The sequence below is a fragment of the Lonchura striata genome, chromosome 10, assembly GCF_050655825.1.
Source record: "Lonchura striata isolate lonStrDom1 chromosome 10, ASM5065582v1, whole genome shotgun sequence".
Taxonomy (NCBI): Eukaryota; Metazoa; Chordata; class Aves; order Passeriformes; family Estrildidae; genus Lonchura; species Lonchura striata.
The window spans coordinates 10,851,622-10,879,071 of NC_140712.1; the positions used below are offsets into that span (position 1 = coordinate 10,851,622).

Here is a 27,450-nt window from a genome sequence, read left to right on the forward strand (position 1 = left end):
CATTCCACCTCCTCAAAAAGCAAGGATGTGGTTTATTCTGTATAACCAAATCATTTTAACAAGCACAAGCAGAAGGCTCCAACAAATTTCCTGTATCTTTATGGAGGGAGAAATCAATGGTCCTCTTCAGAATCCTGTCCTCTCAGTTTACTACTGTTAGGTTCAGTACTAGAAATTCACATGGCATTTAATTCAGAGGATGCTGATAAACTTCCTCTACTTCCCTTGTACTCAGAGGCAACACAACAGTCAAAGCTTATTCTGTACCTCCAGCTGAAGTGCCAGCAGTGCTGCCACTGGGGAGACTGGGAGTGGTCTCTGGTGCTGCAGGGGGCTGGCTGGTGGAGGCACTGGCAGCTGCATCAGAGGCCTGCTCTGAGGTAGACGTACTGGAGCTGGAAGTGGAAGCAGAACTCACTACCTGCGGCTCCACTCGAGCTGATGTGGTTGGCACAACTGTCGGCTCTGGGGAAATAAAAAAAGCTTTCATGTTCTTTAAGTTTTAAAACTTGACGAGGTTTTATTATTGTTGTTCTTGCTTTTGAACTATTTTACAAGACATTCTCAATTCTGGCCTTGCCAGAAGCTAAGAAAGTCAGAACACAAAAACCTGACAGGCTTGTGTGTGGAAAGAAAATGAAAATTCTTTTTTTCTCTCATGTTTTTTTAATCTACTCAAGTTTCAATAATTAACATAAATTCTCAACCAAATCTGACATTTAAGTTTTATTTACTGGATAAAGAAACCCTACTATAAAAGGGATTAAATTACTTCAGTACTTTATGATAAAAACGCTTGCTGATACCCTCCATTAATCCACAAGCAAACTACTCTATGATTAAGTATTATTCTTATAACTTTCTACTGTCTATGAAGAACAGAAAAACTTTTAGACCACTCACCAAGAACAGCATAACTTCTAAACTAGCAGTACTACTTTACAAACTTCAGTCATTCCAGATGCATAGTATTAAAGGCTTTAGCAAGATAAGCTTGGTTTCTAGTGTCAACACATGCTAAAAGCGGATTATCAATATTTGAGACGTCTCTTGAAAGTAGATACCTGTTCATATTACATATTGCAAAGCTAACTGTGAGCAATATATCCTGGAAATCCAAAGCACTTGACGAGTCTTGTCCTTTACTAGAAAATTGTAAACAAGTTAAAATTTAAAACTATACTTGGTGGCATGATTAAAATTAAGTCTTGAAAAAGACTTTGACTATAAGTTTCAAATTTTACTTAAGTAATGAAAGGTAATGACATGACTAAGAATATAAGATACCATAAAAGGGAAGATTATCAGAAACAGCTCAAGTTTTTTTAGTAAAAATGTCTGCATGGATATCATGGGGAGAACAGCATCAAAAAACTTCAAATACTTCCTTTACACAAAGTCTCAAAATAAAATATGAGTAGTTTTCAAGATTTCTCTCTGTATGTAGCAGGAGTACCAGCAACTCAGACAGCAAAGGAATAAATGTATCTTCTCTCACAAGTCTTCCAACTCATCACATTAAAAAACATGACTTGATATCTACATTTAAATTCCTCCTACATTTAATGTGGCCTTCCAATATACTAATTTTATTTATTTTATGGACAATGTTTTAGGTGAAATGTATTAATGTTGAAATTGAGAAAACAAGAGCAACTTTACAGAACATGTATAGCCTACAATAAGAAGTGATCAGCTGGTGCTCAGGCCAGTGGCCACCCTTGGTTCCCTCAGGCTCAGGTTCCTCACCAGCCCTTACAGACACTTCTGAGCCTCCCCTGCCCAAAACACTGAAAAACAGAGGGCTTGGTCCATTGTCAACTACTAGCTAAAAAAAACTGAACAGACATTAGGCCAGGAAGATAGAAGGGGATAGGATCCTTATGGTCAAGGAAGCAGCCAGCCAGGTTTTAAGACCAGTATCTTTGATGAAATAGGCAAAGCTGGGATAAACTGCACAGCTGCCTTTTACAGTGTTAATACAGAAGTCTGATCATTTAACACTACTTCATGTGTGAAATTTGATGCCTAAACCCAAAAATAGTATAGTCCTTAAATCCTGGAAGATTAATCTTAGGCATTTCCTCTAGAAGGCAGGAGAAACAGCCAGTCTTTAACACACACATTATGGAAGTGTTTTAAAAATAACTTGGTTTCTGAATACAAGACTAAATTCTATAATATGAATTTTAAGAGTAAATTAAAGCAACATAAACCTACACTGCACCCCTTCAACAACAGAGCTGTTGGGATATTTCACAGTAAATCCCTAAAAAAAAAGAATCTGTACATCAACTCATCCTCTACCTTAAAAGCCATTAACCAACCAAAACGATTCTCAAGCCTTTCTGACTTTCCATCCCACCCCAAAACCCATGACAACTTGAAAAATTAGATATTGCACGATACTAAGTTTGCAATGCACTCAGGGACAGAACCACAACAGGACAAAACTTCTGTTCACATTACAAATAACATGCACCCAAGAAATCCCTGAAGCCACTCCTATCTGCAAATATATATGTGCAAAAACATACTTGAGCTTCAGTTTTTCCTTCTCCCAATTTTTTGATAATTGATAAGTTTATCTTACGATCTTCAGCAGGAATAGACTTATTAAGTGTCAGCAAGTTTTAATGTCAGGAACAAATGAAAGGTTACAGCTTCAGAAACCTAACACACTTTACTAGTTTAGGGTTGGGCTTTTTTTCTTTTTTTAAAAGTTATTTTTACTTCAAGGCCTGAAAGAACAGTCACTATTCCAAAGCAAAGGCAATGATAGACTTTCCTTTTATAGTGCTACATTGAAGTAAGTGCATATTTTTCAAGAAGTAGTTCCAACCTGTTCTGTAATTTCTGCCTGGTGAGTCAGCCCTCAGACACACACCCAAGGCAGCTTTGGAAGAAAAACTGCATCTTTAGATCTAAAAGACTCATTGAAAATGGCTAAACTTTAAATTGTGAAAGGAAGGGCACAAGAGGATTTTATGACACGTTTGGAAATCAGATATTCTCATAGAAGGGTACCTTCGATCTGATGCAATTAACTCCAGTGCCCTTACACTGCCCATCCTGCTCCTGAAGGGATTTCTCTGCCAATGCAACTTACCATCTTCATCCACGGTGAGATCCACAACTTCGGCTGCGTTCTGCCTCAGGGGCTGGATGACGGTGGAGATCCGGCTGCGGGAGCGCTGCTCCGGTGCCCGGCCGGCGTGCGAGCTGGAGCTCGGGCCCCAGTGCGATCTCGAGTGGCCGAGCGCAGAACGAGACCTTAACAGAGGGGAACACCTCAGCTACTGGCCTGCATTTGGCTATCGCTCATTTCTTCTCCTCCTGTCTGAGGAGCTACTCCTAGCTAGGAGATTTCTTACTATTAGAAAAGCATTTTATTATATTGAGATACCCCGTGACTCCACTTTCACCAAACACACTTACAAACACTATTGCAGCCTTTACCAGAGAACATGACAAATGCTCAGCATGGAGAGTTTAAACCACGTGCCATGTACATGCAACGATCTTAAAGAAAAAATTCACTGTGAAACCCTACAGCCATGGCCAGGCAGCAATTATAGCTGAAGTTGTTTTAGCTTTGTAAACAATAATTGAAGAGTCTCCAAATCCTATAATACTCCTGTGCAGTCTGAAACAGCAGGTCTATAAATGATGACAAACCTATGAAGACAATAAAAACTTATAAACATTAAGTACTTTTGAATGTTAACCTGTGACAGAGTACTTTCAGAGGATAATTTCTATACTTCAAATTTCCAAAATGTCTTGACTGTGCAAAATCTCTGGACCTTTCCCTCTAATATTTTGCTCCCTCACTTCGGAGAACAAAGACAGCTTTTTGTGATATATAATCTAAAATGCAATGTGGCTTGAGGAGATCCTAAGCCTGTAACAATACCTAAGGAAAGGGATGGGTTTAGCTCTGTATGATAACACATAGCACCTATTTTGTTCAGTTTAGCCATGCAAACCCTGACACTCAAGACAATTATCTTTGGAGTGTGTATCCTCTTTGAAGCATACAATCTTTAATGGAGGGAACAATACTTTTACAGTCTTGTATTTACCACTGCACTCCCAAAAAATTTTGACTCTCCAGTATTTACATAAATTAAGTGGGTCTTATTTTCCAATTTGGAAACACAATGTACTCAGACTTCAGAAATTCAGAAGAGGAAAATGTGAAGAAAAGGGAATGACTTCACTAAAAACAAACAAAATCCACTGCACAAATCACCATGGAGTTACTGCTGTTTTGGCTGTAGCACTGCAGAAGGTGAGGGAAGAAATAATAATTTTTTTCAAGTCTTAAGACTATTACAGAAAACACATCTTATTGATGCTAGGAATATACAAAGCTGTTTATTTTTTACAAGCATCTAGCTTTAGATAGGTTTGAATTTGAGATTTTCTTCAAGGAACTCCACTTTAATAGATTCCATAAAACCTGAAAACATGGAACAAAACTTCCAGAGATTCTTGGAAGAACAGGAAAGCATATACAGCAGCAGCAGCTTCAAAAAAGTAGGCTGCTTTCCTAAGAAATGCTCAGCTAATCCCTAGATAGTCAACTCAGCCTACACATGCTCTCTTCTAGGATCTCACTGTGCAGCTTTGCTTCCCCCAAATTCTGCACATCAATCACACTAATACAGCCACCTCAACAACTCCAGATGAGTTCAATTCTCAAGCTTTGGCAAAACTTTGTGCTTTGGGGTTTTTGTCATTACTTTGTTTGGGGGTTCAGGATTGGGGTTGTTATTGATTGAGTTTTGTGTGGTTTGTTTTGTTTTAAATAAAAAATGCATACTGTGCATTCTGGTTAGCAGTTAGACATTACCTTATTGGCTTTTATTGGCACACAGCTTTTATTTCTACCTTATGGGCTTTTACTGTGACAAACCCAGAGACAAGCAAAACTTTGTTAAGCAAATCTCACCTGTAGTTTTCACCAACTGTGACAATCTCCACTTCACTGTCTGTTGAGGTAACATTTATTTCTTCATTAGCAGTGACTTGGGGAGTGGAGGATGCTTCAATCACCACAACATCTTCATCAATACTTCCTGATGAGGAAAAAGGAAGACAAAAGTTTCTCTACTTCATTTATAGTTCATTCACCAACTGTCATTATAAGAGATTATTTTTCATAGATTTAAAATATATGTAGGCAGAGAATTCCATGGTATATGTCAAAACCTTAAGTGCAACTGTCAAGTACACAACCTAATTATTAAAGAGAGCAATTCTGCTGTAAATACTGAAGCAAAAAGGAAGGAGACAGAAGACAGTGGGGGGTAGGTATGTAAGCTTGCATTACAAGCATTGAAAGCAATTGCTGTGAATTTTATTATCTGTAACACCAACAAAATTCAGTCATTTAATATAAAAACAGAACAAACTTCCAAGCTAGCAAAGCAGTAGTGGTTTGTTACCACTAATAGCTTTTCAAAAAATGTTTTTAAGGTATCAGTCTCACAGCTAAACATTGACAACAGAAGAATGATCCACCAACTAGTTTATACTTATAATAAAATTAATCCCTTGATGTTTATAAACACCTTTGTATATAGACATTTTGTGGCATTGTGGCAATCTCTACTAGACAGAGGAAGATAAAATTAAACTAAGAATAATAAGAAACAGTAACCAAAATCCCACAAAAGAGACAAGTTTACTTAGGAAACAGCTTCCACTTCAGGAATAACAGTTACAGTTCCAGCCTAACAAGCAGACACATGAAATACTTCTCTAGAGCTACAACACCGGCAGTGACAAGTCTGAGCTACCTATAAGACTTACATTGACCTATGGATTATTCACTGAGCACAAAAGAACTAAAAAAATGAGCTGTATAGCTTAGAAATCACTAACTATCATTTTGGTTTCTGCAAACTTCCTCAAGGAAGTGCTTGAAGAATTTGGCCTCATTCAAGTCAAGACTTCATCCTGTATGCACTGACTGTTCTCAGCTGTTTTACCCAATTACATGGTGGGAAAGATAATTTTTATCAGTTTCTCTGCTTTGAAAAAAACCCAAACTGCATTACCTATTTTCCAATGGCCTTTGTTTCTGACTATATTTATCTCAGAAAGATTGCTGGCTAAAGATGTAAAGAGTGATGCTTCCAAATACTGATATTAACAAAACTCTAGCAATCTGAAGAATTGTGGAACAAAACTAGTTCTCAGAACTTGCATGAAATTTTTGGGGAAAACTGCAAATACTGCAAAGTCTAAAAAACAAAACAACATTCCAAAACTGAAAATACCATTAGGCCAATTACTGGGAGTGAAAGGCAGCAGCTAAAGGCACCAGCACATTCAGAGGAATGTAAACATTGTGCCTATCGGGGTAAGCAAGCAACAGCTTACTTACACAAAGCTATCTCAGCCGCTGTCAGACAAAACCACCCGGCCAGGCAGCTGGGGAAAGCTCCCTGAGAAAAAGCCCCAGCTCTTCCTTTTATCTTCCAAAGCTGCACTTCTCTGAAATATAATAAATCTGAGAGCACTCCTCAGAGTCCACACGTCCTCAGGCTCAGTATTTATTCAAATTTACCACAGGTGCAAAGGTAGAAAGATTTAGGCTTAAGTATGATTTTTGTTACTTTAGAAAACAAATAAGTTCTCCTTGAGGACAGAATCATCTATCATGTAGATCTATACTGAAATTCACCCAGTATGCACCTCTCCTGAAATTCTGACCCCAGCTTAGCTCATGAAAACCAAAGGGAATTCTTAACTGAATATCTAAACAATTCAGACACCTTTCTCAATATTCAAAAGCTCATTTTATTCAATCATTTTTTAAGCACTCCTTTAGCTGAGAGGTAACCAACCAACTACAGAAATCAGGCTGTAAAAAACATGAGGACTGGTACCAAATGACCAGGTTTTGTGACTTCCAAAATAGCAAATAAAATCTTTAGGAAAACAGTCAAAGTTGCTCCAAGTAGGATATAGCATAGACATAGTTCAGACATATGCAATTTCCTACTGTTCATGCTTCTAAAAACACCTTCCTAAGTCAAAAGCACAAACTGATGAAGCTGTCATCCCATGAAGTACTTTCCTATACAAGGAACTAATACTTTCTTCAAAATTAAGCAGAAAAACAATTCCTCTAAACTACGTAAATATTTAATTGTTTCACACATTCTACCATGGTACAGTATAATTCATGTTTTTCTTTTAGCACATACCAGTCACTGGCCAGTCATCTGTCTGTAAAGAACTTCAAGCAAAATTTAAAGCATGAATACCTTACATATCAATGCATCCCCTGACTGAAGCTGTAAGAAGCCAACTAAATCTGGATAATTACAGAGTTAACTATACTATTCCTACAGTTCCTAAGGGCTATCTCACTTCAAGAAGAGTCACTGGACTGCTGACAGCAAAATAGTTACACAGATGTTAAGAGATGTATTTTGTACTACTTTCAGAGTAATACCTATGGCTACAAAACAAACAGAAAATCATCCTCCTGCAGGCACACATTATTTCTCTGTCATCTTCTGAATCACAGAACACATCAAGAAAATTATACTCTAGTTATTTGTGAGTAAATTAACGATTGGGCCTCCACTGAAAGAGTCTCTCTGCATTTTAAGTGAGCCACTTAAAAACAAAAGTTCTCTTGAAAATCACAGCTAGGATTTTAGTAGTTTCCACAGAATTTGGCATGTTTTTTCTCTTCTCACATCCACAAATAATATTTCATAGTGCACATAAAACACCAAATTTCAGTTTGCAAGTTTTGCATTTCCCATTCAGACCTTTCAATAGCCATTAGTAATTAAATTTTGTATGTGACTATTAATCAAAAATAATTGGTAACTTCTTCACCTAAGTTTTTTCCCCTCTTTTAAAAGCCTTTTTTTACAATGGAAGCCTAGCACTCAGCTGACCTAGGGAAGGGATAAACTGCACATGCTTGAATCCAAATCTGAATATGTGTAAAACTATAATTCTCCCTTAAAAATAAAAACACTCTTGTCCAGGCCTTACCTCACAAAGACAGTAAACCTGTCATAATAAAGTGCTTTATTAAGCAAAATATAAATTTTATAATAAAATAAATATTATATTGGACTCTAAAGTCCAATACTTAGATCAGTGAATGACATCTTTTTCCCCAGAAAGTTGTAAGATACTTCACAACAGAAATGCTATGTGCCAGTGATAGACCAACCTGCTGCTTTAGAATCAAATACTTTAATAATCCAGAAATTCTAAGAAAGAGACTAAGTTTTGCACAGTATAACATTTATAATATATATAATTATACTACTATTTAATTCTAACAGAATATGGCATAACTCCAGGATTAATCAATCATCATCCCAAGTAGCCCATTAAGGGCACAAATAACACTGGTGTAATACCCAAATTTATGTTCAGCTGACTGCTGTCATTCTTGGTATTTTCACATCTAATTTGCAATTAACATGGAGTTTAACCAGTCTGAATATTACACGTAAGGTAATAAAAGCATTTCACCATACACAATTTCAAATGAGACAGTCTGATCAACTCTTAAGTGAAACCAGAAGAGATTTAAAATCAGCAGTCAAGTTCCAGTGAGAAAGATTACTTATTCTGAGTTCCAAGCTTTCAATGGATCAGACCAAAAGCCCACTCAGGCACATGTCCTCTCTGCCAGCTGCAACAGGCAAAAAAAACTTGCACAGAGTAGAAAATTCAGGCTACAAATTTTAACTAAAAGCTCTCATACCACCCAGCATCCACAACAATGTCACAGATGTCAGAGCACACTCTCTTGTCCAGTTATTGCTCATGGACAGCTGTCAGTCAATGTGTTGAATGTGGAACTATGTGCCTCTACAGCCACTTATGGTCATGAATTAAAGATAATGACTTGGATAGCAATTCAGCTTGAAATAAATAATATCCTGCTAGTATTCTTGAGTACTTCTCCTTTACCTCTCCAACATCTTGCACTACGTGTGGCTGGTAGCCCTGCTCTGGGCCTGTCAGTGTAACACCACTGCACGAGGAGCCATCCTCCGTGACTGAGCTGGTCACGTATCTGTGGCTCTGCTCTTGTTCTCAGGCTCTGAAGGTCCTGTGAACCAAGCAGGCAGACCAAACACATTTGTCCTTTCCCTCCCTAGATGTCTCAAGATTCCTGGGCACCAGGACAATCACTCCCTTCCCTGGTGGCCTTGAGGGTCTGGCAGGAGGCCAAGCAGGTGCTGTTGATGAGCCTGCCACAGCACAGGGCAGCGGACAGCAGCCAGAGCACCAGCCAGAAAATCCAGCAGCTACAAGCCCCAAGTGGGAACCTGGACCAGAGATGTGACCCCCTCCTGTCACGGGTGGCAAGGGACACCTCATTCATCATCTGCTTCCTCTGCAGACTGAGTGAGTGACTCATGCTCTTTTATATGGTTTTTAAATCTAGATTATGATTGTTAGGTTGATAAAGAAAACCACATGTTAAGATTTTACCTGATCTGCAGAGGGTCCAGGTGATTAGAAATTTTAACTTAGTGGTAGCACAAATTTTGTATTATGTTATTTACAGATTGTATTACATTGATTCTACTTATATAAATCCAGTGCCATTCTACTCATAAAATCCTGCTAAGAAAAGAAAGACTTAATTGTAACTAAGATTTAATGCTGTCAACATTCTGGCAAGAACCTGCCTGTTGCCTTAGGGTTGTGTGATGACAGTTTTTTTGTATCTTACTTTTTTTGAGACTTGGAATATACCTTCCAATAGCTGTGCATGATGGGAAAAATTTTCCAAAGCACACAAATTGCTTAGGAGTCTGCACCCTGGTGGAAAAAGATAGTCAAGTACAGCTAGGGGATTTTGTCCAACTGTGAGCCATGCTAATTGAAACCTGTATTAAACGTTCTTAACCTTGTACTAAAACCAGCCCTATGGGCAATGCCACAACAAGCAACTCTACAAATAGCATCATTTTAGCACAGAAAGCTGCAGCAAGGCTGAAGTGAATTCCAGACTAACTTCTATTACTGTAGCTATTTAAAGCCCCAATTCACGGCAGATGGATATAGCAACACTGATTAATGTCCACTGCCTACAAAGCCAGGTGCTCCCTTCCTCACCACTTCCCAGTTCTTCTCCAGTAAGCAGCATGGTAAACAGGATACTTATACCCTTCCTTATCCACTAATGCTATTGAGATAAAAGGTTGGAATTATGAGCTGCATCAGTTGGTGTGAGAAAAGGACTTCATGCTGTAGTTTGTAGGAGGGATTAAGTAACTGAGAAATAATCAACTTTAACAAGAGGCAGCTCACTTCCACTTAATACCTCTTTATCTTAAACCTGTTAAAATAATCTGAGCATGAAGCAGTATATGCTTAATGTTTTCACCAGCCTCTGGCTTGTAAAATATTAAATATCTATATTCAATGTTTCTTTGGAAGACAGACAACAAATGTTAGAGAATTAAGACAATTCTCTAACAGGAGTGAATAAACACTGTCTTATTCTAAGCAGCTTTGAACAAAATTTGGAGCAGCTTCTTATCAGCATTATATTCTAAGAAGATAAAAACCTGTCTAGCATTAGTTGTTCAAAAATATAAAATAACATGTCAGACCCTGAAGGAATCGTAAATTATTAGGTGAACAATTTGAACAATTTATGACAATGCAAAACTCTATGCAGCTTGTTTTTTCTAACAACACTTTGCAGTTTTCTAGAGTTCTGCTTTATTGCCAAATCAGAGTATGTAAGGTTAAAAAATTGTTCCAATTTAAGCTTTTGCTAGATTTCCCTCCACAGACTGCCTCCAAAGGGTAGCTCTAATCCTTTAGAGCCAAGATGAAAATCAAATACCTGCAGAAGCAGAAAATTTGCATTACAACATAGGAGATGCAACAACAGCAAAAGTTGAATTTTGCCATCTTTTATAGGCAAAGGTGGAGGAGGATTATTTATGTTGGTGTTTACACAGGGTTAGAGAAAAGATCCTGCACTACCTAAACAAAACATAGAATCAGAATTCATATCTCCCAGCAAAAACACTGCTGCCTTCTGTCATTTTAACTGCAAGCCCAGTATTGCAATTGAAACCAGCTGATCAACACTGCAATTAGAATATACAGCCCTGTAAGCACCTGCACCTTCAGCTGTAAGGATCATTAAATGCCACACAGCTGGTTTTATGCTGGCCTTATGCCCCCACCTCCTGTCTCTCCTGAATGAGCTGCAGCTGCCCATCCCAGATATAATGAGAACAATGCCTTCCATGGCACACAGTTGGTAAAACAATATCATCTAGTCCCAGGTGTCAGGATGTGCTGTTCACACTCCAAAACCACAAGGTTTCACTAGAAGAATAGCTTAAGCCCTAACAGAACAAAAGAAAAAACCCCATATAATGCTATTTGGGTTTTTTTTATAAAGGTTTTGTTAAACAAAAAAAGCTTCCTTCACATCTCCATTCATATGATTTTTCCATATTAGCCAATTTCCAAAATTAGCCAAGTTAATTTTATTAATTTTAAGAACTTACTAAATACTTCTTTGGTTAAAAAGGTCTGTGACTTTCATTTCTTGCAACAATCAGAAAGAAATGGTTTTCAGAACAGTTTCAACTAATTTAACTTACTAGTTCTTTAAATGCACTGTATCTTTAGTTAAACATCAACATTCAAAGCAAAGAAATATTTTCTGCAATATCCTCAATATAAATTGCTATTCAGTAGGTTACAAGACTAAACACATCACTTTGAAGCCTGCTTTTTAAAAAATTACCACATCTTTTTAAAATGTATTTTCTCTTCCAATTACTATTCTCCTCCTTCCCTAAGTCTGTCCTCTAGCACCTTTACATATACATGCCAGGCCTCATATTCTTAGCAGCAGTTATTTGTCCTTCAGCACATTGTAAATTCAGCAGATATGTGCCAATGTAAAGCAGAGAAATTTTCCCTAACATTAACAAGCTCATGTAGCATTACTATCGAGACAAGTCTTTCCTCATATAGAAACCCCATCATGCTTGCTCACTATACAGAGAAGTTGCATAGCTGTTTTCCAGCTGGCCCCATTTCTGTCCTAATTAACTCAATAACCAGAAATGCCTTATATAACAGCACAAAGCTACAAAAATGTTAATCACATTTTTATCTTGCTAAAAATAGGGCACTTTCACAGAGGATGTCTGCTCAACTTCCCATTATATCTGCAATGTAAACAAAATGCTCAGAAACCTTTCCATCAATATATATTTCCACTGGAAAAACCCCCACAGTAGTCACACACACTAAGCCAGAATTGCTTTTCAAATTCCCTGCCAGTGTTGGTCCTGGAGTACAGGCACAAATGACAGGACACAATATTTAAAGCAGGCTTTCTTTCAGTTCCAACTCATGTCAGTATTCTAATCTGAAATTACTGGTGCAGAACTAAGAGGTTTTTTCATTCATGACATGAAAATAAACACTTCCATTAATTAAGAGTCCTTTTCATGTAGTCTAACAATTAATCCATTGGACTTTGCCACATGTGTGTGGAAGGAGAGTTGTTATTGATCCTACATCATTTTAGTTACATAGAACTCCATCCTCTCTGAAAATGGTTAAGAAACCACTAATTTGGAAACAAATGTGCTAACACAGTAGTTTCTCAAACTGGCTTTTCATATAAATGTATGCATATCCCCATTATTTATTACTTACAAATCACATTCTTCAATATGGTTACACATGCATGTCAAATGTATCTTTTTTAGGCTTAATTAATGTCTATTCCCAAAAATATGCATTAAGATAATTAAGGCTGTGCAATAATTCTTCTGTTTCAGAGTTATATATGCCCAGCCCTAGCACTGCATAAGTAAGACTTTCATATTACAGGTTTTACTTCTTGTATTTAAACATCACAGACATTATTTCCTACTGCAATGAGTAACAAGCAGTAATCTAGACTTTAGTACTCTGGTTCTGCTCAAGTATAACTCCTGCCCTAACATGAACATTCACACTTTTTTTTTTTAATCTGTCCTTGTATTTCCAGCCACATTTTCTTAGAGGATGATCAGCACAGCCTGAGATACGGTTTCACTTATTAAAACATATTTGTCACTAGATAAAACACATGGTTGCACAGTTTAACACCATGCTGTGTTCTATCTACTTCCCCATGCTCTCTAAAAAGCTGAAATAAAATAGAATGCACAACTACTTTCACTTGGCAAGTTTACAAACAAGGAAGTCCAAAAAATCTGCCAATTAAAAAAAAAAAAAACACAACAAACACACCAGGAAAAAATACCCAAACCAAACAAAACCATACCCCAATAAAACTTCCTCCAAGCACTCAAGAATTCATATACTGTGACAAGACATATTAGAAAAATAACTGTGTAAATCAACTGCCTTGCATTGAGTTTATCTGGGTAAAACATTTGGTATATATACAATACTTTTCTCTCATTATCTCAGTACTAAAGCTACCTTCAACTGACTCGTATTTCAACAATGGACTTTTTTTCTTCATATTTTTCTAAATTGTCAAGAGCAATTAAATATTAGCAGGTATTTGTACATTCTGAAAATAGAATTTACCACAATCAGTTCAAAGTTAAAATTTTTAACACAATTCAACAGCTAAAACAATAAAAATGGATCAACTCAGCAGCATGTGACTAATAAGACTGAGCAACTTCCATTATGTTCTTTAGAGGCCATTAACTTTCACATTCAAGATTTTAAATTTGCTATAATTCTAATTTAAGACCTGAATGTATTTCTCCCATCAAGAATTTAGGTTACAATGTTCACAATACTTGCAGTAAGTCTATCTGTAGTATTAACCTCAAAGACTGCTCCAAAGAACTTATACAAAAGCCTGTTATAATCAATGAAAGGTAACTACAACAAAACCTCAGGAATTTGGTTTTACCTGAAGGAACAGCTGTGCTATTCTGGTGGTTTTCACCAGGTGACACAAACAGGTCTTCCTCCCCTTCAGTAGATGAACTGGAAGAAGATTCAGTACTGAGATCATTCTCACTGGAGCTGCTAGAACTGGGGAGTAAAGCATACTTTCTTCGAGCTAACACTTCCCGCTTTTTCCTCTGCATTAAAATTCGTTCTTTTTGGTTCTGTGTCCGCTGTGATGAACTTGTTTTCACAGCTCTCTTCCTATATGGAAGTCTTCTTAAAGAATTGTTGTGAAAACAGGGCCTTTTCATCAATAACCCGGGTACAGAGTCTGCCTCAGTCCGAGGCCACTTTTGTGACCTTGCACTGTGAGTTCTACTTGGAGTATTCAACACTGCCTGAGGGTGTCTCACAGGAGCATTTTTTTCTTCATCAGATGTTACTGTGTCAGAGTCTCCAAAATGCAAGCTAGATGAAGGCGATGAGATACAGTCACTAAAAGAAGAATCATTATCTTCACTCTGTGTTTCTAGATGCTGTCTCAATCCTAAGATTCCTTTATTTTCTTTATCAGGACAGTTTTGAGTGTATGAAGGACCAGCCTGCTGGCTCTTGCGTTTTTTTCGCACCACAATACCTTTTTCTTGGTCTGTATGGTTGCCATTCATGTCCTTTTGCTTTTGAGAATCACCACACAAGTGAGAGAACTCATTCCCTACTTTACTGGCAATCATGTCAACTTCTGCAGTGAAGCTTTTGGCCGCCCCAATAGGCTCAGGGTTCAAGAGGATCCCCTTCAGACTCTCCTGTCTCTTTGGTGCATCAGAAGGAACTTCACTCTTCATATCCGCTTTTAGAGTATAAACTATATTACATTCAGGAGTCCATATAGACATGGAAAAATGTAAGGAAGGCCTAGAAAACAAAATGGATAAGCATCAAGAAAAGAAGCATTCAATTTTTTTAAAAGCAGAGCTAAAATAAGAGAAAACCCATTTACTGCTAGGACTAATCCCCCAGTGGAAATGGAAAAATAACAGCAACCAAAACACAACTGTTTCAAAATATTAAAAATACTCCTTGACAATTTAATTTTTCATTAAGACAGAACTCTTTAATTTGCATTGAGGGGAAGTTCTTATGGTCAGTGAAAACATTATCACTCTCACAGACCAAATACTGGTCTATGTCTCCTGCAAAATGGATGATGTCTGCTTTACTGATACTTAAGCATGGCAGTTACAGACTACTGCTTATAGAAGTTACCTGAGTTTTGGCTAAATAGCTCCCATAGCCATCAACTAAAATGCATGCTTATTAAATAAGGCCTGTATCTTCCCCTGCAGCAGAACACATGGACAGTAAATATTTCAACACAATACACAGGGTTGTATGGTGTCAGTTGAGCTATAAAAGTCAGTTACTTAGAATTCATCGTTCTTTTCTGACATAAAAAGGAATGAAACATGAGAGATTTTGAACTGTTATTATTTTGGGGCAAAGAATCCATTTATTACCTTGAGTCTCTTTTAAAGGAGTGTACAAAGCTATTTTCAGTCCATGTACTTTTGACTCTTACCCTATGACAGAAACTGAGTACATCATAGCATATGTTTCATAGCAGTTGCTATTGGGCAGGTTCCCCTACCTACAAAAATATAAAGCTGCCAATGTATAACATTAGCCTCAGAGAAATACTTTTGTACTGGAAGGCACAGACAACAGTAATCTCAGTAATAGATCCATGTTCAATCTGCTTCATCTGCCATTGCAGACTTTGGTTTAAATTTTCAAAAGGGAATGATGAAACAATTTGGTTCCCACTGTGATAACTGTTGGAACTCTTTACTATAACTAATATCAGGGGGTTTATGCCTCAGCTGAATAGGCTATAGTGGATACTTGACATCTTATAGCAAGTTGTGCTGAAATACCAAAAGGCTGCTGAAGAAATCATGTGCAACAATGCCCAGTGTGGAATATGGCTGCCTAAGCAGCACAGCTGGGAATGCTCATGAAGCCACAAAAACCACCTGAGCTATTCTAGGAAGAGCAGCAACAGCCACCCAGAGGGAATCTGACAGGCCTAAGAAGTTGGTCTGCCGGAACCTCACAAAGTTCAAAAAGCCTAAGTGCAAGGTCCTGCACCTGGGCTGGGGCAATCCCAAGCACAAATACAGGCTGGGCAGAGAGAGGAGTGAGAGCAGCTCTGGGAAAAACTTCAGAGGGTGTTACTGGATGAGAAGCATTACATGACCCTACACTGTTTGCAGCACAGAATGTCAATCATATCCTGGACTAGCTCAAAAAAAGTGTGGCCAACAGGTCAAGGGAGGGGACTGTCCCTCTATTCCACCTGGACTAACATGTCCAGCTCTGCAGCTCCCAGCATAAGGACATGGAGCTGCTGGAGCAAGACCACAGGAGGGCCATGAAGATGCCCCCAAGGGTGGACCATCTGTCCTATGAAGACAGACAGAGAACTGGGGTTGCTCAGCCTAGAGAAGAAAAGCCTGCAAGGGGGAATTACAGCACCTTTCAGCACCTAAAGGGGCTACAAGAGAGCTCAAGGACTTCTGAAAAAGGCATGTAATGACAAGGGGGAATGGCTTCAAACCATAAGAGGGCTGGTTTAGATGAGATATGACAAAGAAATTCTTCCCTGTGAGAGTGGTGAGATACTGGAACAGGCTGCCCAGAGAAGCTGTGGATGCCCCATCCCTGGAGGAGTTCATGGAAAAGCTGGGCTTCAAACAACACGGTCTACTGGAAGGTGTCCTTGTCCATGGCAGGGCATTTGGCAGTGCATGACTTTTAAGGCTCCTTCCAACCCACACCAGTCTATGATGGTTTTATGATCTGTGGCAGGTTACACAGCCCTGCCTACTCAGGTCCATAATCCTCTGCCTGAATCTCCAAATTCTTCAAAATGTTAATGCATCCTTACATGCAGTGCTAATATTTAACACTCATTTGTATTGATGTGGTTTATGACAAAATAAGACTGAAACTACAGAACAGATTTAAATAAGAATTTTTTAGACTGTTCCACATACTGATGCTTTCAAGAGCAGCTGTGAGCTAGCTGTTCCTAACAGACACTAAAGAGTTAGTTATTTCAGTTTGCAATGGGTATAAATTGATGCATCATCCCAGGCAACCTGTGTTCCCTTCATAGCCATAAGCAACTAGCAGCTACTACACTCCATGAGATGTTATCTGGGATAAAAACTTTGCAAAAGGCATCTATGCTGCACAGCTAACACCTACAGAACATGTAAGTTGAGAGGATCTTTCTGGTTCAAGAACCTTTTGGATCCTAGAACCCCAGCTGAAAAGCCCCATTTCAATGTTCTCACTGGGAATCCTACAAACATTTATAACAACTACTGTTAAATATGAGGTCTGTATCCTCTGATAAGAAAGTGCTGCTGTTCTCTATAGGAATTACAGCAGACAGGCATGTCTCACATGCAAGCTGCAATAAAACTCCTCTTACCAATATAGACAAGGGGCTCTTACTTCATCAAAGCACTACTTTTTTATAGCAGTAAGTTTTAGTGAAATGTACTATATGAGGCTACCTTTTTCTTTAGGGCTGAAAAAGAGAAGTTGCAAAATTGGACAAAAAACTTAGAATAAACATTAGGAATACAAAAGTCTACCTAAAAGACGAAGACTACCAAAGCTGTGGAGTTCTGCTGTCTTCCCAGCCCCAGCTCTTACAGTCCTCACCATGCTTGTCCATACCCTCACACACATACACCATCTTTCTTTGAAAAGATAAGGACCAAGTCTTCCATTTTATCCAATTTCTAGTAAGGGAAGGAATACAGCATTCAGAGCTTCCACAAGCACACAGAACAAGCAGTACATAGTCCTTTTGCTGATCCTCCCAAGGTCACCTTTTAGCTCTGTTATTTATGCACCACTGTTTTACAGAAATTTAACAGTCCAGTCAGTCTTCACCCCAGTCCAAAAGCAACCAAAACCCTGCCACAACAACCCTGTATTTCATTACAAGTTTTTTTAGAAAATCCACAAAATATTTCAATTTGGGGGGAAAAATATTTTTTTATTCAGAAAGCCTAATGTCTTTGAACACAGTCATAACTTGCCAGCATACACTACATGTCCAGCCTATACGTAACTGTTTCCTATCCTTTTAACATAACTTCAGAATCAAAGAGAATTGACCTCTTAATTTTTTTGAAGAAGTGAAAATCTGAACATTTTCTCTCTACGTGAGCACAACCAAGGGCTGATTTACAAAGGATTCTGTTCTACTCAGTGGAGTGCTACCCCCCTCCTTTTTATTGTTAAACTAAAGTGGAGGAATCTCTATCAATATGAAAAATTCTTCATGCTGAATGTGATTATCTTTGCATAAGCTCTGTTTACTTTAGTGCACAAGCCAATGTGCTGAACTACAGATACAGCTATTTAAGTTACAGCAAAAAAATTAGTGCAATGACATTTACACTTTGAGAAACCTCAAAAACTACTGTAAGATGACAAAATCCTGAAATCACAGTGAAAACTAGTGCATCATTATTTACTGGATTAGTTTTATTCCAACAGGCAGCCTACATACACTAGCCAGTTAACATAGACTCAAATATTTTGTATATTTTTACAATCATGGAAATTTAACCAAGTAACCAAGAGCATTTAATTTTTGCTAACCAGTAGAGATGCTGAAGGACTGTTTACTCACAGGAGAGCTGCTGCCTTCAACTGCAAACTTACACAACAGCTTAAACAGGAGTGGTTTTGAAATGAATGACAGCAATAAACAATGACAAATAATCCATTCCTTCACTATTCAGAATTGCTATTACAAACTTTCAAACAAAAAATTTGACCAAAAAAAAGACAAAAGCTGGAAGATTTTAGCCCATTTTAAGTGTCTTCAGTGGTTAGACATAAATATCCATTTTTCTTCTGCACAGAAGACAAAATGTAAGGACTACAAAAATAATATGTAAATAATTTAGTCATTAGTATGAGATCATCTGCTGTTAAAACGTTAGAAGTTTCTACAATATCTATTTCTAATTAAAAGTAGTCTTCAGAAGCTTTTTCAAAAAGCAGCAAGATGAAGTAAGTTCAATCTGCATTTGTGTGCCTCCTTCCTAATAAAAACATGTGCCTTTTGACTTAGTCCCCCCATGTTTCCTCTCAAAGGTTTGATTTACTATCTTCTTTTAAGCCATTATGACTCAATGAAGAGCTGTTAAGACAGCTACCTGAAAACTATAGATATTCTAAGCTGCCCTCTCAGGTATATGACTAAATTATGACTTTTATCCATTCTTTTCACCATTTTTTTCACCACTCAAAACCATTCATATTAATCATTCCAAGACATACAACTGTGCAAGAAAATTCATACAAACCAGGAAGTCCCTGGAAATAGCTAAGTCAAAAAACAAGGTTAAAGAGGTCTTAACAGCAAGTTTATGATCATATATTAAAGCACAATGCATCTGAGTTATAAGATGGAGCAAAGGATTTTGTTATTAATAATTAATTTCTTTATAAGTAATCAAGTAGTATATAGCATTACAGCACTATAAAACAGTAAAATGCTTCATTACACAACAAATAACTCAGTTTTTTGGCATAAGCTTCATGATGAATACATGTGACCTAATATATCATCACCCTGCAAATGTATTTTCAGCCACATTCTAAAACACAGTCAACTCCCTTCACCACCTAGAAACAAATCTCCTTGCATTTGCTGTCCCTTTATTCAGTTCTAGCTTGTTTTTTTTTGCACACAGACACTGAATTCCCAACTAACTTTTAAAATTAATTCCCTTCCCTGATATGCAGCTTGTATCTGATTTTACTTTTAACACTATTTTTACTGACAAGCTAACACTCATACTGTTAAATTCATGAGAAAACCTTTCTTTCCTCTCATTAAAAAGATGTATTCTTATTCTTTCAGCAAGACTTTTCCATTAGATATATCAAGAAACAGGAAAATGAAAAAGGTTATAAAATTCATACAAGGACTTCAGCAAAGTGAGAAAACCTAAGCACTGTCACTTTCCAATCTCAAGTGCAGGCAGCCAAGCAAGACCAATTCCTGCATGGCCCTGACACACTGGAGGCTGACAGAAGGCTTAGGAGCCACTTCAGAAGTTGGACCCCCAACTCAACCCCATGGACATTGAACCTCAGTGCTATCATGCCCTGCTGCTCCAACAAAATAAAGAACTCACTGAGCACCAAAAAACCCTCACTCATTTTCCTAAAAGAGACAGTTCTGTGTTGTTAATTTAATTCCTATCAAGCAGGGACAACCTATATGCCTGTCCAATGCAGAGTAAGTGACAAGAAGAAAAACATCTAATATTCACTTCCACTATCAGGAAAGTAAGTGCAATCAGATTTCAAAATTTTATTGCATTCTTCTTCACTTCTTATCGCTTCATTAGAAAAACAGCTCTTCTAAAGCTTATTTTAACTACTAAATTTTAGCATCCTACATACTGGTTAACAGAAAATAAAGCAACTGATAAGTTAAAGATCTATGCATTTTATAAAACAGCAACAATCAAAAGGTAATTTAAAATTCCATAGTGTTTGCATTGATATTATGTATCTTTATGAAATACTACTGCAAGCCATTCTTAATTTCCTTTCTGTGCTTTAATGCAGACATAGTGATGACTCCATTTTTGCATGACAAAATCACTGGAGAATTCTCTGAGCAGAATACTCACATTCTGCCCTACGGAAAGGTACAGTAACTCGGAGCAACATACACTGTGCGAGTTATTAACTGCATAATAATGTTCTGGAAACAAGTTCTTGCTTACAGGCTCCCAAAGCCAGCCCACTACATCCAGCCCAGACAGATGGGTTTGCCTGTGCTTTGCAGAGGTGCTACAGCTACATGAGCCACAACAATGCAGGGAGGCTTATCCACTTCTTGCAGGCAATTCTAGGAACCATCACTGCCTTGGAAAGTCTACTCTTGAAGTGAAACAATGTTATTCCAAGTACAGTACTACCCTTACTAACCTTCACAAAGTCATCTCAAAGTCAGACCCCAGTAACTGTAATGAACAGTATCCAACCACTGCACCAGCAAAGTCTCCTTAATTTCATCCCAAAAAAAAATTTTTGGGACCTTCAAGGTTTGCTTCCTGAAGCTTAAGTCATTCATTATGTGATTATTTTGCAACAGAAATGTCAGGCCACCTATAGGATAGCTACAGAATGCCTCTGTTGTGCCATGTTGCCATTCACCTCTGAGCCTGAACAGCACTGTACTCCTAGGGAGACTACTGAAGTGTCTGTCTCACCTCTGCCAACAGAACCCAGCACACAACAGTGACAACAGAAGAGCTCTTCAGGACAGGACCTATGGCCTGGCTCCAGCTGGAACAGACAAAGTGCACAGAGCATGTGCAGCTGGAGGCACCTCCTGTTAGATGGTGAGCTAAGAGCAATGCTGCAGAGCCCTGTGAGCACAGGTGAGCCGTGCTGTAACACAGAGTCAGTCCAAGGCAATAAAGGTACCCAAGGAAATCCCAGCCTGAATCAAGCATTACCATGCACACACCCACCTGGACAAGGAATCTGTCTGCCTTTGCACAATGGATGCAAGCAGCTGTATTTGACAAAAATGGTGCTCACAAGCACATTTTTCAGTCTAGACATTTCTTTGCTATGTCCTAGGCTTAAATCAGTTAGCTACATTAACACTGTGTAAATCATGGGTTTAAGATAGAAGCATTATGATTTGGCAATCAGGAATGTTTTGGCTTCAGTGAACTCCAAGACAAACATAACAGCATTGAACTTGGGAATAAAAAGTTGTAGCTTTATAAAATGATGACAAAATGCAATTTTTTATTAGAACTTAAGATCCTAACTAGAGATTTTGCTTCCCAAGATAGCTAGGAAAGTTCTGAGATACCCAGCAATCAAAAATTATTTAAAAAATTGTTTCTTAGTCCCATTTTTGACCTTTGAGGTATGTGTAATTCTTCTTGATGTAGTGCATTTTGCAAACACTTCTCAATAAAGCTTTGAGGAACAAAGTTAAACATGATCTTTGCCACAGCTGCTAGTAAGAACCTTTCAAGTGAGAATTGTGAAATTAACCATTAGGGCAGTTTTATGCTGTTTTTCAGGAAACCTATGGGAAGAAGGAGATTTTATAGATACTAAACTGATCTACCAGTTTCAGGGGAAAGGACACTGCAGCAGACTTCTCCACTCTGCACCCAGCAGAGACAAAAGTAAACATTTTACTTAACAGCAGTCAAATATTAGGATTAAACTATATTGGGAAAAAAAAAAAAAAAAAAAAAGAGATTGCCCTTACTGGCCTCTTGCTAGTAAAGCCATGAACCAGCCTTCTCAGATTTCACTTGGTGAACACTTAGTAAGGAAGATATAATTTTAATTTAGAGCAATTCCTTTTCCAAATAGCATAAACTATATAAAACAACAAAATAATACTGTTTTGTCACCAGATCTGTAGTGGTTTGGCTCTTTGTATGTCAGTAAGGTTGAAAAGAGATTTATTAACATGCATATTGAGTAATATCGTATTGGATACATGTACAAGGTAAGGATAGGATAGCTGCTCAAAGTTGAAGTCTCCTGAGTTTTGTCAGTGTAGCCACTTTCAAAGTTTACAGTGCTCTTGTAAGAAACAAAATGTATCTACAACTGAAGTCTTAACTAGTGAACTTTTTTCAACGTTAAGTACAGATTGGTGGGGGTTTTTTTGTGGGCTCAGGTCAGGCCTAGCAGAGAACCCTAATGGGGCAGAGGGAAAGGCAGAAAAGAAAATGTTTCTTTTACCAAGCCAAACTTCTGCTGACAACTCACTTAAAGGAGATTGCACATCAGGAAAGCCATGAGGAACCCTTTATACAACATGTGCCTATGGCAAATCTATCTCTCTGTACAATCCCCATTGTTTACCTGTGAATTAAATCATCATGTTCCCCATCCCATCATCACATTCCCCCCTCAATTTTTCCCTATTTATTCAACTGCTTGACATGCAAGCCTCTATAATACATCAGCTATGGAGGAGGGAACTATCACCTCTATCTTTTTTGAAAAGACTGTCCTCACCATTAGAAGAAATACAAACAACTGAAATGAAAGATTGGACACCTTGGGAAAAAAAGGCAGCAACTGCTGTCATCTAAATGTTACTGCAACACAGTAACTCCAGTGAAAATCAACTGCTATAACTGATCTGGTTATGTAGGTCAACAATGTCACTAATTCAAATATAAACTGTGAGTCACAGTTGTGTTAAGATACATTTTTAATACATTTTTACAAAAGCCATTGCTTCATAAAGGCTATATTCCTGAAAGGTCAGAATGCTCTCATCCATGTTTTGAAAGCACATGCAAAATATGCATGAATGCTGTGAGCTGTTGCTCATCCTCAAGCTTCCAATACCAGACAATCTCATCTGTAGCTGCCAGGGCTTCAACCATCAATAAAAAACAGATTTTTACATATGTGAGACTTCAAGACTTTAAAATAGGAAGCTTGGTGCCTTGTGCACTATTATTTAATTAAAGTGAACCATAAAATGTTCCTACAGCCTTTCCTACCTTATGAATTCCAGAGGTGATTCTATACTGTGGATGAGTACACAGGACAGGTGACCAGATGTTTGCTCTATCAAATAAACCAAGATCACTTCTTTCCCTATCAATCCTTGCACATCAGCAAGCATCATCCTAACAGGGTTTGCTTCTGTTCCCTCCCTGCCCCAAGACAGTTCCTTTATCCAAAAAAATTAAGTGCAAAAACACTTAAATTGCTTAAATAGTTCTGACAGCAAGAACTATGGATATGTGACCAACAAGATGTAATTTCTGGTTTTAAAACTGGCAAAGCATTGTAACTATTTAAATATTAGTCTTCCTGAAAAAGCTTTCTACTAAGTATGCAGCACTTATATACCTTTGGAATTTTCTGCAAGTTACAACAAAGACAAGGTAAGACCTTATACTGCACCTGAAAACACAGCTTTCCTTTAATAGTTTATAATACAGATACCATGACAAACCCAGGTCTACAACAATGAACAGTCAATTCTTATATTTTTGTTCAAACCTTTGTTTCTGAAATCATTGCATTAGAATCAAATTATTCTAATTACAGCAAACTCTTACCTCCTGCATTACATCCTCTTCTGGAAAAGTACTTGGGTATCAGGAATTAAGGGTCTCATTTAATCAGCTAAAGCAACCAGGCCTTGCTTATGATTTAATGAAATAATTTCAAGCCATGGAAGAGCTTAGTCTAACAACATGAAAATTCCATGAATGCATGCTCAGCCCTAACCAGAGAAACACAGACACTTTGAAAAGTACATACCCTTAACACCTGCCCATTGCAACAGTGACAAGCCTACGTACCTCTGAAGATCCCGGCCTACATTTCTGAATGAACGTTACTTCCTTGTTCATCAGGCAAAAAAAACCACCTGAAAATTGTGATTTTTTTTTTTTTTAAACATGGGTTAAGAGAACACTAACTTCGCAAACAAAACAAATGACGTCATAACAGACCCTATTACGCACAGAAATAGAAACTCATTTCCCTAAGGGGAAAATTTGTGACAAATTTGTGACAGAACCCCAGAGAGTGCTGCGGCTGCCCGCAGTGAAGGCACTGCTTTGTGCGTCAACGAGGCGCTGAATAAAAAAGGAAAAACACATTCTGCGTGAAGTTCCCCCCCGCCGCACAGCCCCGCCGCTCGCCGCTGCCGTCAGTGCCGGGCGGGGAAGCGGGGCCGCCCCGCCGGCCGCGGCCCCACCCGCGGGTCCCCGCCGCCCCCCGTACCTGAGACAGCGAGGCCGCGGGGGAAGGGGCGGGTGCCGCCGGCGCCCTGCGCAGGGCCGAGCGGTAGAAGCGGCCCCGGTGGGCGCCGCAGTGACCCCGCGGCGCTGCCCGGCGCGCCGGGAGAGGCCGCAGCGTGCCGGCTGTGGCGGTGCGGCCGCTGCCGCGCTCCGGTCCCGGTGCGGCCGCGGCGCCGGGCGGGCCCCGCTCTGTTGTGGCGCAGCCCCCGCCGCTCCCTGCCCAGCGCCGCGCGACACTCGGCGCTGCTTTACAGCCGCCCGCAAAGCGCAGCCGCGCCGCCGCGCGCCCCGCCTCCCGCCGCGCCCCCTGCCGGCCGGCGGCGCCGCCACAGCGCGGGTCCGGACCGCGCGGCGCAGGGCGGGCTCGGGAGGGCAGCGGGAACGTCGGGACGGGCTCGGGAGGGCAGCGGGCACGTCGGGATGGGCTCCGGAGGGCAGCGGGAACGTCGGGATGGGCTCGGGAGGGCAGCGGGCACGTCGGGACGGGCTCAGGAGGGCAGCGGGAACGTCGGGATGGGCTCGGGAGGGCAGCGGGCACGTCGGGATGGGCTCCTGAGGACAGCGGGCACGTCAGGACGGGCTCCTAAGGGCACCGGGCACGTCAGGACGGGCTCCTGAGGGCAGCGGGCACGTCGGGATGGGCTCCTGAGGGCACCGAGCACGTCGGGACGGGCTCAGGAGGGCAGCGGACCGGTCGGGATGGGCTCAGGAGGGCAGCGGGCACGTCGGGATGGGCTCCTGAGGACAGCGGGCACGTCGGGATGGGCTCGGGAGGGCAGCGGGCACGTCGGGATGGGCTCGGGAGGGCAGCGGGCACGTCGGGATGGGCTCCTGAGGACAGCGGGCACGTCGGGATGGGCTCGGGAGGGCAGCGGGCACGTCGGGATGGGCTCGGGAGGGCAGCGGGCACGTCGGGATGGGCTCGGGAGGGCAGCGGGCACGTCGGGATGGGCTCCTGAGGGCAGCGGGCACGTCGGGATGGGCTCCCGGACCGGCGGCACGGCCCGGGCTGCCGTCGCTGCTGCTGCCTTTAGGCGGTTGTGTGTAAATCTGTAAAGCGGTGGTGTCAGAGCACCGGGCGGGCTCTGCGCGGCGGTGCCGAGGAATGGGACACGAGGCAATGGCAGAAACACGCCCAGAACGTCCCAGCCGGCGTGAGGAAGAACCTGGCGGTGCAGCGAGCGCCCGGGAGCGGGAGCACGCAGTCCAGCGCCGGGGGCTCTGGGAGCCGGCTCGAGCAGCGGGGCAGCCCCTGCGGCCGCTCCAGCCTGCCCCTCTGCGATGTCCCTTCTAGCACCTGTCTAAAACCATTCCTTTGCTGCCCAGCGCTGTCTCCCTTGGCACCGCAGTACCTCGCGGCTGCCCGTCCTGCAGCCAGTGACAGTTGCGGCTGCGAAGACACGCCGGCAAATCCCAACTCTCCATCCCAGCTCGTTAGAAATAGGAGTTTATTTGTCTTTACTGCACAGAGTCGGGATGAGGTGAGCCTTTCCCCGCTGCATTCCTATGTGCACACAAACGGTGAGGACCTGTCCCGACAGCGGCCGTGTGTGACACGGACAGCACAGCAAACACGAGGCTTTGGGAAGGCTCTCAGACAGCAGCAAGCCTCAGCGTCTGCTGACTTTGCAACTGCCAGAGGCCAGGATACCTGTGCCAGAGATGACCTTTCATCAATGTCAGGGTACACATTCCAGCTCCAGATTGAAACACTGGATAGACAGGGGTCCTATACTGTCCATGACCAGCAGCTACACAAACCCGAGGCTTTGGAGCAGACAGGTACAGTCTGGTCTACAAATAGTTAGAGATTTTACTCAGAAGGCACTGCACCAGAGAGTCATCAATACACAGCAGATCCTACGTGTTTTGGAGGAGCTAAACAACCTGCATGCATCATTACAAAAGAAGTGGTCACTGGGGAAAAATGCATGTTATTTCATTAAATAATTGCATGAGTTTCTGAACAGAATTTCCTTAAAGCAAAAGTGGATAAAACAACATGGAAATTAGACTCTACTTCAATATATATCCAAAAGTGTACAAAATGCAAAAAGGATCACAGGTTATTTCATGTGGTTCCATGAGCAGAGCAACAATTAATTTCAGTTTGCAATAAAGACAATAACACAGGTTTTCCAACATTAATTGTCTACCTTTCTCTACATATTTCTCGTGGTGTTGGGTAGTTTTCTTTTTTTAAAGTCATATATATGACTTTAAAAAAGTAAACAAAGACACCGAGCCACAGATGAAATAACCAGTGAAACTGGGGAGAATGTGAAGACAGCAACAGACAGTGGGAGGAAGGTCCTATCATTCCATGGGGGTCACCAGTGGCTTGACTGTGTAAGCAATTTTAATATTTTTCCATTAAGCACTAGATCCAAAGTTGGAATACTTTACTAAAAATCAGCTGGGAAAAAACCAATCAAGACAATATATGGGAAGAAGTAAATGATCCTGAGGACTAATAGAAGCAAAGTGAAAAAACATCAAATACAAAGAATGTGCACTTGAATGTTAATGACCAAAAGTTTTGGGTATTTGTCAGGTAAAAGGCAGCTGGATGCGAAGTTCAATTACCAATGTAATTAAGTAAATGACCATCAGTCAACAACATTTTGTAGACATGAAAAAGCAAATATATCTCTATAATAAT

The 27,450-nt window shown here is 40.1% G+C and overlaps 1 protein-coding gene and 1 long non-coding RNA gene across 7 annotated transcripts in view; one reads left to right on the plus strand and one right to left on the minus strand.

The window, feature by feature from the left end:
* RNF111 (ring finger protein 111) overlaps positions 1-24,904 on the minus strand; it is a 45,656-nt gene extending 20,752 nt beyond the window's left edge. For 5 of the 6 annotated variants that reach the window (XM_021532038.3, XM_085588216.1, XM_021532042.3 and 2 more), the window contains exons 1-5: positions 24,772-24,904; positions 13,937-14,832; positions 4,958-5,084; positions 3,110-3,273; positions 268-465 (exon numbers count right to left, since the gene is read on the minus strand). In XM_021532038.3, coding sequence (XP_021387713.1) covers positions 268-465; positions 3,110-3,273; positions 4,958-5,084; positions 13,937-14,813 — 1,366 coding nt within the window. In that variant the 5' untranslated portion in view covers positions 14,814-14,832; positions 24,772-24,904. Of the gene's footprint in view, positions 1-267; positions 466-3,109; positions 3,274-4,957; positions 5,085-13,936; positions 14,833-24,344; positions 24,413-24,771 lie in introns of all 6 variants that reach the window. The other variant, XM_085588215.1, reaches the window with a different exon arrangement.
* On the plus strand, positions 9,280-21,473 carry LOC146766520 (uncharacterized). Its single transcript, XR_014957488.1, has 3 exons — positions 9,280-9,408; positions 20,593-20,675; positions 21,255-21,473. It is a non-coding gene; the product is annotated as an uncharacterized LOC146766520 (long non-coding RNA).
* Positions 24,905-27,450: the final 2,546 nt, after the last annotated feature.